Below are 17,930 nucleotides of genomic sequence, written 5' to 3' on the forward strand. Positions count from 1 at the left end.
ACTTGCAACCACTTGGCTTTTAGCACTGGCACTGCAGAGTTTTTTGTGCTGCTGCTAAATATTTTGCTTTCCAGAGAAAAATATCTAGTTTGTGTTTTTAGTATTCCTTTTAAAGATGAATTAAATTTAAACTCCTGTTAAGTAAAAGCTCATTTTGCAGAAAAAAAAAATAAATCTCAGAAATCTCTTCCAGTAAAACTGAATCATGTTTTGAAAGCCCAAAAAAACCAAACAGAGCAGCCCCAAACATCTGATTTAAGCAAACCATGGTATGCTAGTTCATAGGAAACTATAATTTCTGATCCAAACTGCTAAGATTTTCTTCATCAGAAAAGAAATATAACTGGAAAATACTGCCACACTGAGTCAGATCCCTTTATGCAGTTCCAGCTGAAAGGAATATATTGAAGCTCTTTGATAGAATAAATTCATTGTCAACACCTAATGTAATGAACAATTAAATGCCCAATAAAGTAAACTCATAAAAGTAAATCTTTGAGCCCAGATGTAATCAGCAGTTTGGTTGAATTCTGCAGCTGAGACAAACCATTACAAAATCTCCCCTATGAGCAGAGATTGTACTTTACAAGGAACACTTTGCTACATAAACTGAAGCAGTTTGAAGTGTGGCTGGCTCTACACCTAAATCTGGTCCAACAGGACCACATTTACAATCTGCCTTTCAGTTACTGATTTTAAAATGAATCAGTAGTTGAAATAAGAGCCGCAATTTTTTGTGGCTTTTTGGGTTGTTTTGTGGTCTGTCTTTGTTTATTTTCAAATCCTGTCACACCAGACCTGTGCTTGGATCTGCTTTATTTACTTTGGTGTACGTGGGGAGGTGATTCTTATTTTTCCACTCTGAGTCAGTTGCTACTTCAGTAAAGATTCCATAGAGAAGGCTGCAGACCAAGGGCAAAACTGGTTTGGAAGCAGCTCTTGGCCAGTCTCTTCTCAAAATACTTTGCTCAATTAATTTCCTTTATTCCTTTACAAAACCCATATTCCATTGCACCAGCAGAAACCATTTTGCCACCATGTATTCAGACAAGATATAAAAAGATTCTTTCATTCAAGAGCCTTCATTCAACCATTCTCACACTGCCAGTCACCTCCAAGAGCCCTCTCCCCACCCCTTGTCTGAGAAGCTGTGTTGAAATCTCAATAACTTCAACCCAAAGCACAGATTCCACCTCCCTGCCCTGCATCCATGAGTTATTTCTTCAGTGGTACATGGGCACAAGCTCTCCCATGGAGTTCCTGGGGAACATCCAGGACAGGTTGGATGGAGCTCTGAGCAGTGTCCCTCACAAACTCTTCTCTGATTCTAGGAGTACATAAGTCAGTTAGTTAACACAACAAAAACTCCAAGATTCATTGGCAAATGACTGAATTCACAAAATAATGGTAGTCAATTTAGGAACATAGACTGATTTTCATTATACTGTCTACTACAGAAATTCACTTACTTTATGATTTGATCAGGCACTGCCTTATTTTTGAATCTAGGCTGCTCCTCCAGGACTGGCTGTACTGTAAAACATTGGATATCTGAAAGTGTGAAAGTTAAGGGCATGTTATACTGTAGGCTGCAGGAGAAGTAAAAAAAAATAGTAATAATAAAAAAGACATTTTCTGATGAAAAATCTGAAGTGTTCAGGGTTTCATTTCTGGAGTTTCCTTGGCCAAAAAAGGAGAAATCTGCCAGTAGTAACCAGTGAATACATATTAATTCTAAACTGCATATTTTTATTATTTCCTGAGCTGGAATATCTGCAGCTGAATTTATCACACTGACTCATTCATTAAATTTTTAAGCGCAGGCAACTTACAAAAATAACATCAACCACATCTGATGTTAACAGTTTCACTGTGTAGCTTTAGGCATGCATAAAGTCATGATGGTTAACATTTTATTTTGAAATCTGTAACTGAATAGCCCTTTTACTTGAGATTTCCTTTTTCTATAGAAGTGCTGTTTTTAAAATCTGAATCCTGTATTTGTAAGTAAATATATCACATCCTTACATATTTCAGTATGTTTGAAACTCATGCCCTCTGGTTAGATCTGGTTAGATCCTTTTGCATAAGTACAGAAGTAGTTCCTATCTCCTGCTCCTTGCAAATAGATGAGCAAATTCTACCTTAAGGACTGAAACATGTGTTCTCCAAAAAAAAAAAAAAAAAATTAATTAGTTAAGAGACAAGACAGACTTGGGAGAGCCTGGCTTTCAAGCTTAATGTGCTATTTTAGACAAGCCTGTAATACTCCCACTTCAGTCCCAACAGTGTGAAAAGAAAGTATTCCCTTTTTTCCTCCAGAAAGTTCCATCAGAACAGACTCAAGAGAGTATGTGGAGTATTACAACATTACCTTGAAAATTAATAAAGGAAAATCAGCACACAATGAGGTGATCTCATATCTGCTCAGTCAGTAATGACTCAAATCAGAAGAAAAAGATAATCAGAGTTATTCTAATCAAGAAAAATTGAGGCCATTGTAGAAGTTGGTTAATAAGGTTTGTAATTTAATTTTCCTAAGAAAATTTCTGAGGGACCTGGGACGTTTATGTTGCCAAGAAATGGAGGTGATACTGAAGTGTTGTGCCACTCAGAGAAGTGCTCAAAGAAGACATGAATTAAACATCAAGACATAACAGCTCTGAATGTGAGGTAACAGAAAATTTGCTGCTTTAAACTGGGTCTCTTCAAGTGTGTGACACTGGTTTTGCCATTTGAAGAAAATAAAGCTAAACCATGTATGAGCTACAATGAATTTTCTTCCCTGAAGGGCTGTCAAGCCCTAGCACAGGCTGCCCAGGGAAGGGGTTGAGTCACCATCCCTGAAGGGGTTTAAAAGACATGTAGATGTGGCACTTGGGAACATGGGTGAACAAGGTTTATGGTTGGACTCAACCTTAAAGGTTTTTTCCAGCCTAAATGTTTCTATGACGAATGAAAGAGACAGACTCCTCAGAACTGCCAGAAAAACAGGAGCTCTCTTAGGAGCAAACCAGAAAAGACATGGAGGACGTGCAGGCAAAACTGCAAACTGAGCTGCCACGTTGGTAATCTTTCAACCTCTTCAGGATATTATTGTTTCACACGGTGTCCTGGACTGCCAAGCAAATTGTATTCTATTTACCATCTGTGTGGCAGTTGTTTTCTGTTCAGTGGGCAGTTTTCCTTATCTCTTCCACAATATTCCTCCCTCTGTGGACACATCTGCTGATTACAGGCCATTGAATGTCACTGCATGACTGATAAGAACTACAGCATCCCATGGGGAGATGTGAGCACAGAAGGAGGAGCCAAGCATTCCTGCCTGGATATAATCTGGAGATCTTCAGAGAAGAATACATCCTTGTCCACAGGATCCCTGCTCCAGCAGAACCACCCCTGACACTGCAGCAGGGCTGCAGCCACAATTCCAATGGGACTGCCACCAACACCCTGACCCACAGGGTGTCAGGCTGGGTTCTGACTCTGTCAGTGTTGTTCTAGTGTACTGCATTGTTTATTTTATCTTTTTATTTTCTTCCCTAATAAAGAACTGTTATTTCCCGCTCCCATTTTTTTTTTTGCCTGAAAGCCCCTTAATTTAAAATTTATAGCAATTTGGAAGTGAGGGAGTTTACATTTTCCATTTCAGGGAATGCTCCTGCCTTCCTTAGCAGGCACTTGTCTTTCCAAACCATGACACACGGATAAACTCATGCTAACAACAAGGTTCCCACCCCTCCTTCCCTCTCAATCTCCCCCATGTGCAAGGATACATTGACCAGGAGAGTTCCTGACATCCTCTCCAGGTGCTGCAGTGGTGTTCATCTTCTCAGCACTGGGGAACTGGCTCATCAGCTGGGCCTGGAAATCCTCCCTCCTCTCGTACTCCTTGCCACGGTAGATGAACACTTTGTTCTGCAGGAATGAGGAGGGAGTCACTGCCTGGCCAGAGTGGGGCTGAGGCAGAACTGCAGTTTCGTGGTAGTCCACACAAAGGCACAGCAGTGGCCAGGTTTTGTAATGAGGGTTTCTGTTTTCTGCATATCAACCAGCTCTACAGCCAAACACCATTCTGACCAGGGGCTGGAAAGCAGCACTGACTCTCCAGAGACTCCGGACTCAAAGATTGATTATTCAGAAACAGTAACAGTGGTTTAACCTCAGCCTATCATTTCACTGTTTTCCCAAAGTTTTCAAGGCAGCTTTGGCCTTTAAACTTGGGTAGCAGGGCTTCTCATTGCTTTCCAAGTGTGAAGAAAGACTCCCTATTAATTGTTGTATGTAAGAGAGGCTTTTAGTAGTAAGAAACTACTAAATAATTTCAATATCAAATATTTAGGTTGTTTTTATAGTCTGAACTCATAAAACTACTGTGGTTAAAACTGTGGTTACAACTGTTAAAACAATGATCTTTTAAAAAACAATCCAGTTGGGCACCACTTCCCAAGTTCATCAGGTTTCTTTGAAAAACCCCTTTGGAGCCTGGATTTCCCTCATGGTAGTCAAAACAATGGGAAAGTAAATAAAAGAGGGTAAATTTGGCATATTTGAATAAAAACAGTTCAAACTTACCACAATTGTCCTAAAGTAGGAATTTTTTTGCCATTCAGGAAAATCTTAGAGCAGTACAAGACAGTTGGTGTTGAATAATTCAGCTCAAAGCATACTTACAGGTCAAAAAGGAATCTGGTCATTAATCATGAGGAAAACAAAACAGATGAAAAAGTAAGATTTAATCAAGTTTACCCTGAGAAATGTTGGGAATCCTTGGCCATAATATCCAACAGCAAAATAGTCTGGTTTAGGCCTCAGAATTTTCATGATGTTTTCATAGAATTTTGCTTGCTGGATCTGAAAGTAAAACCAACTGTAATTACTTGTGTTTGGGGGTTTTATCTATGCATTTTTAACCTCTACTACACATGCAAGAGCCAGCAGCTGATGAGCTACAGCAATAATCAGTTTTCACACAGGAGGCTGCAGGGGGACATTAAACACTGTTTACATTTATATGCAAATATAATACACAGCAAATTGGGTATGGTTTCAGCTTTAATATTTTACCTCAGAATTGGCTTACCCTTAACTTAGGAGAAAAGCAGCCACCAAAGTGATCCCTGGTCACTGATAGCATTACTGAAATAAGACATTTGGAAAAACTCCCTGCCTCAAATGTTTCCTGAGGTGTGGGATCAACTCCAGTTTTTACTCTAGGCTCATTTTAAGGGCACACACCATGTAAAAGGCTTAGAACAAGTTCTTCCATAAAGTACCAAGTGTCATTTAGGTGTTATGTCTGTGAGAACACAGCACAGCAACTTAAGTTGGCAAAAATGTCTTTTAAATCATGATAAAAACAGAGCAAAAGAAACTTTCTTTATACACAGCACCATTCAAGAACATCATGTCTTGATTCCCACCATTTTTTTTTTGAGGAAGATTCAGGGATATCTATCGAATGAGCCCTAAACAATTGAAATATTGGGAGTAGACAAAAAGGTTTGGGGGGGGTGGGATCCTTTTTGGATTAATTCAATTTTAATGAAAACAAGTAACCGAATATTTTATTTTCCTTTAAAATTCTCCTTCTATCTCTTGGACCTAGTTCTAGTTCCTTGAGCTGCAATATTTCCACAGTCTTGATTAGGACAGAATTATTCAGGCTTGTCAAAATCCAAGCTGCTAAAATTTAAAGAAAAATTTAGGGGGAAAAGTTCATCCAGGTGTTCTTTCTACCCTAGGGCAATACAGAGGCTTCAAAATGTGGCCTTTAAATTTCCCTAGGTGAGAACATGTTTATTTCATCTACAGACATTTCAGAATACCTCAATAAACAGATGTTCATGCAACTTTAACCAGCAGTTACTTACGAACCTTTACCACTGGATTGCTACAGTGAAACAGGAACTCTTCAGCAAATGAATTAAAAATCTATTTTAGACCGCAAGCTCATAGGCAGCTCTGTTTGATAGCTGAAAAGCACTAATTTCTGTGACTGCAATAATTTGAAGATCTGTATATAATCTTACCAAGTTTTGACTTAGAAGTTCATAGTCAAAAACCTCCTTTTCATATTGCTCTGCAAGTTCCTTGCATAAAGATATGGCTTCTTCCCACATCTGCAATGCAACCACACATTTAAAAAGTAAATCCTGTACCAACAAACAAGTTTTCAACACATCAGAGTTTAACTGCACTTTTATTGATTATGCTGTCTTTAAAGTGCACTCATTTATTAACTGCACATTTAGAGTGGAAGACTCAGGGCAATCATAAATTTAAGGAAAGCAGATTAATGTTAAAAAGTAAAAGTGTTTTATGATTCATTACAGGAAGGAATAAGTAAACCTACTTTATTATTAGAGTAACATTTTAAAAAAATCATCTAACCTTTCAGATACATTAAAGAAAAAAAAAAGAGTAAATCACTGAGGGGATAACATTCAGAACATACCCAAGCACAGAGCAGTTTATGGGGGGACTGACACCTGCCTGTCCTTAAAACACACACCATTTAACAGAATGGCCTGCAGCATCCATAATCACAGGGAGCCTTGTCTAGGACAGCTAAATAACTACAGGTGTTAAATTTCCACCTGCCCAGGGCAGCAGCTTTTCTTTCCACTGTGACAGTGCTGCCTGTGACAGTGCCTGACACTGAAACACCAGGACTGCTTTTCTCATCTGCTGTGGACACTTCACAGAAGTGATCTCAAAGCAGGAACAAACTCCCTCTTGTGAGGATATTTCTCAAATTGTGTCCCCTCACCTGCTCAGAAGAGAAGAGACAAAGGGGGCCCTGAGCAGAGCTCTCTGCTGCTGCTGAGAGAACACTGCCAGTGACACATCAGGCCATTGTCACCGGCTGCCAGGGGCTCCTTGGCCAGCTACCCCTGGCCTGGGCTGAGCCTCAGTGCTGCAGATCAGGAATTGAAGGGTTTAATTCTCCTGGGACAGGGGGTGGGCACTGCTGCAGTGCAGCTCCTGCAGATGCCAACAGGAAACCTGAGGGGCTGAAGCTGAAATGTTCTACCTTGTGAATTATAGGAAGGGCTTCTTTTGCAGAAGCAGAAATGAATTGCCTTCCCCTTCCTACCTTTGGCTGCAGCTGAACAAGTCATAATGACTTAAAGATCCTATTGGGTCATGGGATTAATTATCTGGCACTGCAGAGTTTCTTCCTGCTTTCTAGTGCCTTGCTTTATTTCCAAAATTCTCAGCTCTAAAGCCACTGCACTGACAGGTAATGTCATTAACATCTTTTTTGTCTTAAATTGAACTAAACTGTGGTACTGAGAATCAATCTACTACATTTTAAGTTTAGGATACAATTCTCTGTCCTCTCTTAAACAAATATGTCTATTTTGAACCATCTGGATTTTTTTGAGATAAGGGCTGAGTGGTTTAGAAATGGAATCTGTGTAGTCCACGCTCTTTTCTTTGTAAGGGGAAGTAGATTCAACATTTTTTATTGTATTTTGTTGGTGCCTGACAGAGATGCTTGTAACAATGTGCTGAGACATTAGCCCTTTCTCTGTGAATGAGGTCAAGGAAAGAACATTTTCCTATGGAACAGATATCTCTGGGAATAAGCCTCCAGGACACAATTTTTACTTGACCCACATTTCAAAGAAGCTTTTCCTCACAAATATTTTATACACATTAAACACAACTGTTCAGAGTAGCACAGCAGAGAGATTTGGAGGGGAAAAACTCTCCAGACTTACCTTTCCTTTGTCGAAGTATTCTATGATCTTTTCATACAGATTCTCTTTCAGGTGTCTGTAGGTCTGGGAGCACTGGAACTCTGTTGACATGACTTGGGGTGCACACTGCTCATCCGACCACTGAGAAGGAGAACACAGCAAAAAGAATTTTCAAGTTCAGTGTTTCACATCAAAGGCTCCCCTCCCACGAGGTCCCCTGGGCTCTTCCAAGTGTTTTCTTCCCAAGTCTTTTTTACCCATTCACAGACAAACTGGGAAAGGCACAGGGATTGCATTCACTGCCTCGTCAAGTAAGTGCTGTATTTTATGTGATAACCAGCACTACACCAAACATTTCAGGTATTTTAAAATGTTATACCTGCCTATCCTTGCCCCACTTACAAATTTTATATAAAAATCTACGTGAGAAAATTATTTCTTTTTTTTCCCGATGCTGTCATCCTGATCGACTTGATTTAGATTTTTTACATGAAAATATTTCATATACTGTTCTTTGTCCATAACAATACAGACAATATATCTTGTATTTGTATGATCAAAAAAATCAAAATTGTTTAAGCAAAATAGCACAAATTTATATAGTTCTGCACTAAAGTAAATTCCATAAGAGATATCAGATTTTTGCTGAATAACATTTAAATTTGGAATGTCCCCTTGTAATGGAAATTGATCTTACTGACCATTTTAATTGATACTGTTCATTACATTGGTAATGAACAATAGTTATAGTGAAAGATAATTAATCACCAGCTACAAAAGAAAGCCAACATAACTTGTTTATGTAATCCATATTATTTAAAATTAAAATGTGTGTCCTCTTGTGATAGCTGGAACTGTGTTTAATTTTCATAACTCTTATGTTTAGGGTAGTAAGAAATTGCCAAAATGAAAGTCACATTTGTACACAATGTTCTTACTGTAAAGGAAAACTATTTTTTTACCATATTTAGTTTCAGCAATATATGGCTCTTAATCACCTACCGAAAATATAATTTCAACAATTAATGTTAATTTTATACAACCTACTGCAGTATTTCTAACTGAAAACTTGAATACCCTGGTGGAAAATAACTCAGAGATTAAGATATTCATTTTAGAATATCAAATTGAACACTGCAAATGCTTAATTATATATTGAGTTTAGAAAATCTAACCTTCAGGAGCCACGTATGGAGTAGAAGGGTGTATGCTGCTTCTGTGTAATTCTCACAATCTAAATGAAGATCTCGCAATTTGTACAAATACCTGATAGAGGAGAGAGCAAGGATTAGACTGGGGACTGGCATGAGTGGAATACTGAGTGTCAGAATGTTCCAGATAACAGAAACTCCATGGATGTCACACTGTGGCTCCCCAAAGACTCTTCAAGGACACTGATGGGGCTGAAGCTCTGCTCACACTCTGCTGTGATCGTTCTGTGTGCTGAACCTCTGTGCAGGAAAGGAGGAGAAGAAGCTGTCCTCTCCTTGTGAGCTGTGCTCAGCTCCTCTTCAGCGAGGAGGGATGGCTGCTCACAGGGTCTGGGACACCCCCAAGGCCAAGATTCCTGCAGGGTTCCTCAGGGCACCCTTCCAGGCACACCTTCTTCATGCGCAGATGCAACCACAGCACATCACAGGAGGAAGCAGAAAGTGGAAAATACCAGCCCAGAAAGGCAAAGCAGTCCCTGGAGGTAGTGGGGGCAGAAGAGTTGTTCTAAGTTGAATTTCTCCTTGATCCCTATGGCAGTGTTGCTGCTTCCAGCATTGCCACTGCCCACCATGGGGCTCAATCTGCATCTACAGGAGCCAGGAGAAAATTGCATCCCTCCCTCTAACTCCCAGCAGGAGTTTTGAGACAAAGGAGCTCTGACATCTTCCTGTGGCAGTCCAAGCCACTCCCATTTCCAGTTGCCAGCCCAATAGAAAGTTTCCCCCTTGATGCCCTAGATTTTAGTTTTTATATTTTTCAGATTCTATTCTGCTTTAGTGTGTAAGTCTGGGCTTCATATTAGGGCATGGTGAGCTGTCTGCACAGAGCAGGGAGACAAAAAATTCCTTCTCTAGCTGGGGACCCAAGGACAAATGATCCAAATCTCAGGCCCAAGAGCATAAACAATGGTGGAATGAAGAGAGAAGACAAGATGTGACTTCATGGGCTGGAGCTGTAACTGGACAACGAACTGCAATATGCAGAACTGATAAAATTGAGAGACCCCAGGACTGGTCATCCATTTTTGTGGCCAATTTGGGTTGTGCTGCCCAAGGTGCATCCATTGAGGCCTCTTAATAAATCCCTATTTTATTCTTTAGCTCTGTCTAGTTTCTGTTTTAGGTCAGCCTTCACAAGGCATCACCCTGAGAAATGACAGCTGAGGGAGCGTTGTTCCTCCCAGCCTCTCTGGCTCAGCTCCAGGGTGAGCTCTGAATCACCTCCAGGGCTCATTTCAGCTGGGACTCTGGGCTTTCTTCAGCAGATTTTGCAGGAGAGGACATGCAGGAAACAGGGAGCTTTAGAAGCAGCAAGATATGCTGCAGCCCACGTGCAGAACTCTTGGAGACAGCAAGAGGCCATGGCACATCTGCAGGAATTTGCCATTGGAGACAGCAAGAGGCCATGCCACACCTGCAGGAATTTACAGTTCCCACAAAAAATGTCTCAGCTGTAACCCTGCCTGTGGAGTGTTTCCTATTGAAGGAGACTCAGCAGATTGGGCCATTGTACAAAACTGGAATGTTTTCTCTGCCATATTAAATGCATGATACATTCTCCCTCAAACATCAAATCTATCTGCACTTTCCTAATTTTAAACAATAGACAATGAATGTTGAGTGATTTGATCAATTAATAGTTAATTCTTGTGGAAAAAAATTGCTGCTGCTGGATACATAGCACAGATTCCCAGTTGCTGAAGGCTAAGCTAACAACAGAGTGAGAATGCAGATGAGGCTGGGGTGTCATAGAGTCATTTGGGTGGCAGAAATCCAAGCACAATGATAAAACCAAAACTCACAATATTAACTGCCCTCTCCAAAAGAGATCCAATAGAATGGTTGCCATACCTGATGTACATCTCTTCACGGTTAATGTTCTTGTAGAAATTCTAGGGACACAAACATTTAAAGTTACCTCTTAATGTCCTTTAATAAAATTATATCTATACACACACACACAGACTGAGGTTTTGCTTTCCTTGGTAGTTAGAAAGCATAGATAGTATGAAAAGTAGATTATTTACAGACTATCTGAAGTTTAAACTACTGGAACTACATCTTCAATTAATACTTTTATTAGTTATATGTATGGTTTTACACATACATATACTTTTCCTGCTTCATAATGGGATTATTACTGAAGGATTTTCTATTGGAGAAGAGGAAAATATGGTTATCCAAATGAATTAACAGAATAAACCACATGTTTGAGCTACACTTGGTGGAAGCTTGTAAGTATTGAACCAGATGTGCAGCACTGTAGTTATGGAGCATTGTTGTGCAATATCTCTAAAGGGGCCAGTTCCAGGAATAAAGCTCATTTTTTGTCACCATAATATGTTTGCAGGGATGCAAGTTGCTGAGGCTGTGCAAAATGGTCTGACAAGAATGGTCTCTTGAAGAGCTGCAGAGCTGGACACCCTATTGCACAGCGATTACTGAGGGACAAAGAGAGTATGAATGTAACACTTCAAAGGTGGCAGAGGTTCCTCTTCAGCTTTAGGAATTTCCTGGAGGAACAATCTTTCTATGCAATTATGAAACAGGAATAGAAAAGAAGACAGAGTGGCCTCTGACAAGAGCAGAGCCTCAAATCTCTTGGCACCCAGCTGCAAAGGTGCCTTGCAGGTTTCCTGCCCGCATTTGAGAACTGTAACTATGGAGATGCTGAAGCAGCAAGTGGGTCAGCTCCTCATCACTCTGTCAAGAAGCCACTGTCCCATCAAGCCTGTCAATGGGCATATGAGCAGCAAACTTTCCTGTTTATCCACAGAATCAAGGTGGATAAAGCCCACAAAGCAAAAAAAGCACATGGGTGAACGCTGCTTTCAGACTCACACACATATTTGTGCAAAGAGACATAAAATCTCCTGCTGCAGAGTTTAAACCACTACAGAACATTGTCACCCACTGCTGCCCCCAGGAAGATTTCCCTCCCTGTTCAGTAAATGGGCTCTGGTGCTGTCCCTCCCCAGGGGTTCCTCCTGGGCTCTGCAGAAGCAGGAGGGGCCGTACCAGCAGGTTGACGGTGCAGCTCATGCGGTTGTCCTTGCTCTCGTCGCTCATCACGGCGCGATAATCCAGCAGCCTCTCCAGGAGCCCCCTCACCAGGCTCACAAAGCTTTCCACCAGGCTGCAAATGCCAGGGTGCTGCTTGGCACACTCTGTAAGGCTGAAAATACAGAAATATTGGTATAATTCTGATGGCAAGTACTGAATTAGGCCTAAATCAACTGCAGAATGTGATGGAAATTCCCTCTGTGAGCTGGTAATTTAGATATTCAGAAGACAAATGGCATATAAATCAAATGGAAAAAAAATAAAGGAAACATTTACTTTTCCCCTCTGAAAATGACTTTGAACTCAAGGGTGTACCCACAGCTTCTGGACAGAGAAATCTGCATCTGTGCTATCACAAACTCAAGTCTCTGGAATGTCACACTATTGCAATAAGTAATAATGGCAATGGCAATATATATATATTATATTTTAAAATTTATTTAATTATATATATATATATATATATATATATATATATATATATATATATATATATATATATATATATATATATATATATATAAGCAATAACGGCCTCTTCCTTTTCTCAGCAGAAAATACAAAAATGTTTTCCTTCTCCTTGTAAGGGGTACATGCGAGTAAAAGTTCAAATAAACAAAAATAACAATTTTAGCTCAAAAAATACATCACCAGAGTAATTTTACTTTGAGAAATAAGCAAAACCAATCAACTTTCTGCAGATTGAAAAGAGCAGCTTGATCTCTTCTGATAAAAAGACAAGAAAGGGAATTTTATATTTTGGCATCATCAGTTTCAATTTACATTAACAAACATTAGCATATACTGTCTCTATAAAGTGCTAAAGTGATTTAGGAGTAGAGTTTTCACTTTACTGTCAGAGTTTTGTTTTTAACATTTAACTGTTTAAACATCATTAAGTGATTACCTACGTCTTGTTAAGAAGTATTTTCTTTCTTTGCTTAAGAGAAATTATTTATTTTATTGCTTTTCTTTTGTTTCCTCCACTTAACATTCTGGTTTTCCATTGGGATCCTCTCTGATAAACTGCATTTTTTATCTATAATATATATATATATTGATATACACATACATGTGTTTTCACATATATAATTATAGATATAAGCAATGGGTCAGGCAGAGATGCAGTTAACTTTTTCCAAGGCAGTCCTGCTTTGTGTTGGTAGCTGGGAAGGTTCTGACCTCTTAGTGCTCAATTATTAATTCATCTCTACATCATTGTTTTCCAGACCAGGTAAAAAAAAAAAAAAAAAGTTGTTTTTTACCCAGGTAAAATAAAAGGTTAGTAATCTTTAGGCACAATATTTTTTTAAACTCTAATTACTAAGAATACTGTTTTAATTAATAGTGAACCAATTTTTTTTTACTCCTCATAATTATTTCAACCTTTTTCAGAAAAATGCATATTCATATCGACTTCAATTGCAAAGAAATCCTCAAAGCTCTGGCCTAGAATGGAACCTCTGCAGAATACCCAGGAATAAAGTTCCAACTCAAGCAAAGTAAAAGCAGCATCTAAAGTTATTCCTTGGATTGTGCAGCTCCAGTGGAGTCACTGTCCTGACACAGAGGGAATGTGTACATGGATGTCTGAAAGAATATTTATGTTGTGTAAGATAGAAGGGACAGGGGCCAGCAGATAAAACCAGAATACTCCAATGGCTCTTGTCTGACTGGTCTGAAACTGAAATATTTAAATCAATAACTGACACATGGCTTATAAAATACACTGCAAGTGGAATGGAAACACTAAAGGGGCTAAGAGCTGACAACTGACAGAAAGGTTGGAGCACATTAAAAGATATTTTGGGGAAAGAAAGTAAGAAAGCCTCAGAAACACAGGGGGAAAGAAAGTAAGAAAGCCTCAGAAACACAGAGGAGACTGGAATATTACACAGAAAAATGGTGTTTTATATCCACAAGTATCAGAAACAGTGTGAGTCACTAATGAAGGAAGTTACAGCCACCATTCAAGTGACTATTATGGATTTCTGCCACAGGTTCCCTGGGAGTAACAGCAAACAAGGCAGAGCTGTGAACGTTCCCTGACTGCACAATGAACACAAGGCACTAAGACATCACATTTCTTCCCAGTACAAGCTGAACAACATTGGCATAAAGCACAAGCTATTGCTGGGTCTCACCCAGCACGAAGTACATAACTCCAGTCACTAAAGAAAGGTGAACCAGAGTCCACATAAAGAACTACAAAAGGAGCAGGAGTGAAGAATGCCTGTCTCTTGAGGGAAGGTTCAAAAAGTTGTATTGCTCAGCTTTATACAATAATCCCAATAAAAAGGATCACAAAACTTCAGAAGATTTTTTTACCCCCAGGAGGGAGGAAGAAACCTTTGAATTTTTAAACAGAGCTTGAAAAAAATAGAAAATTCTAAACAAAAAAATATTTGCAATAAAGCTCGAGAAAAACAACTGCATAGCATGGGCCCCTGCAATGATGGGGAACTGGAAATCTGCCAAGTGCCATTTCCTGTTGTGCCTGTATTGGGAACTAAAACATGCCAGAAGTCATTTGCTGAGCCTGAGGACAAGTGGCTTGGCACAACTTGTGCATTGATTCTCCTGCATTTCCCCAGGCAGAGCAGCCTTGTCCACTCTGCCTTGGAGAACCACCTCTCATCTGTCCCACACCACCCCAGCTTCCCCTGGGCTCTGGCCAGGACAGGTCACAAGCCCTCATGGACCTCACCCACATTTAGGTCTAGGGACAAATGCAGGGCAGGGCTTAATTAAACTTCTGCTGAACCTGTTTAGTTTGTTATTATAATAAATAATAATATTATTTATGGGCATGGGGAAGTTCCCAGCAACCAGCAGCATGGGCAGATGTTGGTTGCAGAGGTGAGGAGTAGCATAGCAGTCACTGAGTGCTGTTAACATCTGCCTTCAGGTGACACCTGGAACTGTGCAGGGGTGCAGACAGCTACAGGAGATCAGCTGATGAAAAAATGACCAAATGAATAAATGTGGAGGCAAATTTAAGTGGGGGTCACTCCAGTTGGAACAGAGGCTTGAAACCCCTGCTTTGAAAGGTGTAAATGGAGGAGAAGTAAACCAAACCACCTGAGAGAACAGGTGCTACTACAGGTAGGTCACCAGCCTCTGCTCCAACACTCCATCTACAGGAGTCATTCAACAAAATGTGGAGATAAGATGAATTGTCATCTTTAGAAATGTGGAAACTTTGAACTTGAGGCCTTCTGGAAACTGGGACAGTAGCAAGGGGAAAGGCAGATATGTCAGAGCAAGAAGGGGGCCTTGCAAAGGCAGGAGATCAAAAGCTCTGTGCTGTGTTTGATGGCACTGCTGAAAGAGGGGGTTTAACTGGATAGTGCCACTTTCCAAGAAAAGCTCTGGAATAAAGAGCAAAGAGCAAACAAGGTAAGCAAATAATGTTCCACATCTCAGAAAGGGTGAACTTCAAAGGGTCACATACACAAGATCTGAAGGAAGGTTTGCTTTTTGCATAGATAAAGTCTCAGTTTGAACACTCTCTCCAACTGTAAGGCAATGTAGTATTTCAAACTATATGGAGACATCGTAGGAAGGTCCAGAAAACATATGATAAACTGAAATACTGGGGTTGTTTACCCTAAGGGGAATCCTGAAGGAAACTAGAGAGCAACATTCAAATTTGATAAAAGCTGCTGGAAAAATAAACAGAATAAATGATTCTTTATGTCCCCTGTGTGTGTACCCAAAGCTTTCATGGCTCATCTGATGAGAGATGTGACTTTGCAAAGATTGCTACCCCTACCCAGAAATACAACCCATACAGGGTAGCAGGCTTTGAGGAAGTAAAACATGCACACAACATCACAAAGCCTCATTTAAATTCAGACCTGTCTGAATAATCTCTTGGATGCCAACCTAGACATGTAAAAATGCAGGTTAGGTATAACTTCTTCATAATTTAGCTGAAGCACAAAACGATGAAAAGCAGCCAGGAAAATAATTTCAATGAGCAAAACTGCAATGCAAACCAGGTGTAGTGAAGCATTATGGTATTTCCAGTCCCTCCATGGAAAAAGTTGCTAAGATTCTATTTTAGGTAAGGTTACCAACCTGAGAGCTGGGAACAATAAAACAGAAACACATCTTGAAGGCATTTGTTCTATTTATTCTCATGTACTACTTACATGGACTCAAACAACTGCATGTAGTGTTCATCCCCTCGTCCTCCTTCCACCTCATGGTCCAACTTCAAAATGATTTCATTTTCAAACTAATAAAGAAAGAAAAACCAAAACACTGAGCAGCTATCCAGAGGTCAATACACTTCAAGATGGCATCAAAAATGTACCTTTGTATGATTATGTCTCATATTCCCAAAGATGAAATGCTTGGGCATATTCTGGTCTGGGCTTTTGGCATGGCTGAAAGCCTGGACACAGATTTTCACAAGTTTCCCCTGCACTGAGCACCAAGCTCAGTCTGTTGCAGTTACAGACAATCTTTGTCCTCGTGCAAACAGCTGCATCCTGCTCAGAAGGTAGGAAAGATCTACCTCAGAGTTCTTGACAAGTCATTAACACATCAAGAGGCACACAGAGAGCATTAGTGGAGACCTACATTGAAATAAAGCTCAGTTGCTTTGCATAGATCTAATTATTAAAACTACTGTAAAAATGACAGAATTCATTACTGCGCTAATGCAGCAAGTTTTCACGTTCTTCTTTGATACAAAATTTCACACAATTGTCAGTACATGAATAATTCTGTTTCTCCCTGGAGTGTTTCTGTGTAATTGAGAGCTTTGGCAGGCTGGGATCCAGATCATCCCATCAGAGAACTGGAAGCCTCTCATGGTACAGAGGATTACTGTAGTATTTCAGATATGGTTCTTTCAGATAACTGCAATGCAAAATATTTTACCTTATTTCAATATATCCTCATCAAAACATTCAGCTCTGAGCTGAAGAAGCCAAGCCAGGGTTACACAGAGGAAAACAATCCCTCCTCTTAGAGCACCAGGCAGGTCATGGATCTCTTCAGAAGTGTTTTTAGAATTTCTTCAGTTTTAAAGAACATGACATTCTAAAGGAAAATATGTTACTAGCTGTACTTCCTTCAAGTAGGTCATGATTCAAACTCTCCACCCAGAAAAATGATTCATCATTTTTCAAGAACAAAGGCCAAACTTTCCCTTCTTTCCTCCAGTGTCCAACCCAGATCTATTGGCCACCCTGGTCCTGCAAAACTGCTCATGAGGCAGAAACTGAAGTGGTTTCTACTTCTTTCAAGGATCTTTGAAACAGCATCTGGAGCAGCCAAACTTCTCCAGTGCTCACAGCAAGAGCAAAACGTGGGCCCAGAGCAGTGGCAGTGTGGGTACCCTCTGCTCTGGAAAGGGGCAGGGAGGAAGGAGCCATCTCCACCACTTTGTTACTTGCAGGTTTTGCTGCTCTAATATTAATTTTTTCTCTGTAATTAGAATAAAAATGAAAGACTGCTTGTTGAACAGTACATTCTATACTAATATTGGAGAATGAAGAGCTATCATTGAAAAAATAGCTTAACAGAAAAAAACTAATAAAATGCTCTGTCTCATTCTGGTTGAAATAGAAGTTTAAAGGGCTCTGAGTTCATTTTTATGCACAAGCAGGATGTGTATTAGTATTTAATGTGGGTAACACAGGTGCATGGCAGTTTCAGGACAAGGAAATATTGAGCAAAAACATCCAATCCAGCCATTTTCTGTGGGCTTACTGCAGTAAGACAAATCTGTGAATATAGTGCAGGTCAAGCAGCAGTTAAATCCAGCTCTTAAATCCTTCCTAGTACTTATTCAGCAGGTAGAGAATTGATTACTTCTCTAAGAGGCAATAATTTCACATTTCTGGATCTGAACAAAAAAGCTCTTCCTAAGCATCTTTCCTGCAGTTTCTCAACAACCTGCAAGAAGTGAAAACATCAGTTACTTGGACCA

General features: G+C 39.9%; 1 protein-coding gene across 1 annotated transcript in view; it reads right to left on the reverse strand.

Annotated features, from left to right (window-relative positions):
- The window catches only part of DOCK2 (dedicator of cytokinesis 2), a 160,257-nt gene that overhangs the window by 14,361 nt on the left and 127,966 nt on the right, over positions 1–17,930 (reverse strand). The window contains exons 34-42 of the mRNA XM_058815473.1: positions 16,141–16,226; positions 11,939–12,095; positions 10,772–10,812; positions 8,885–8,975; positions 7,731–7,850; positions 6,033–6,122; positions 4,750–4,854; positions 3,777–3,918; positions 1,470–1,551 (exon numbers count right to left, since the gene is read on the reverse strand). Coding sequence (XP_058671456.1) covers positions 1,470–1,551; positions 3,777–3,918; positions 4,750–4,854; positions 6,033–6,122; positions 7,731–7,850; positions 8,885–8,975; positions 10,772–10,812; positions 11,939–12,095; positions 16,141–16,226 — 914 coding nt within the window. The remainder of the gene's footprint in view (positions 1–1,469; positions 1,552–3,776; positions 3,919–4,749; positions 4,855–6,032; positions 6,123–7,730; positions 7,851–8,884; positions 8,976–10,771; positions 10,813–11,938; positions 12,096–16,140; positions 16,227–17,930) is intronic.

The sequence above is a fragment of the Ammospiza caudacuta genome, chromosome 16, assembly GCF_027887145.1.
Source record: "Ammospiza caudacuta isolate bAmmCau1 chromosome 16, bAmmCau1.pri, whole genome shotgun sequence".
Lineage (NCBI taxonomy): Eukaryota > Metazoa > Chordata > Aves > Passeriformes > Passerellidae > Ammospiza > Ammospiza caudacuta.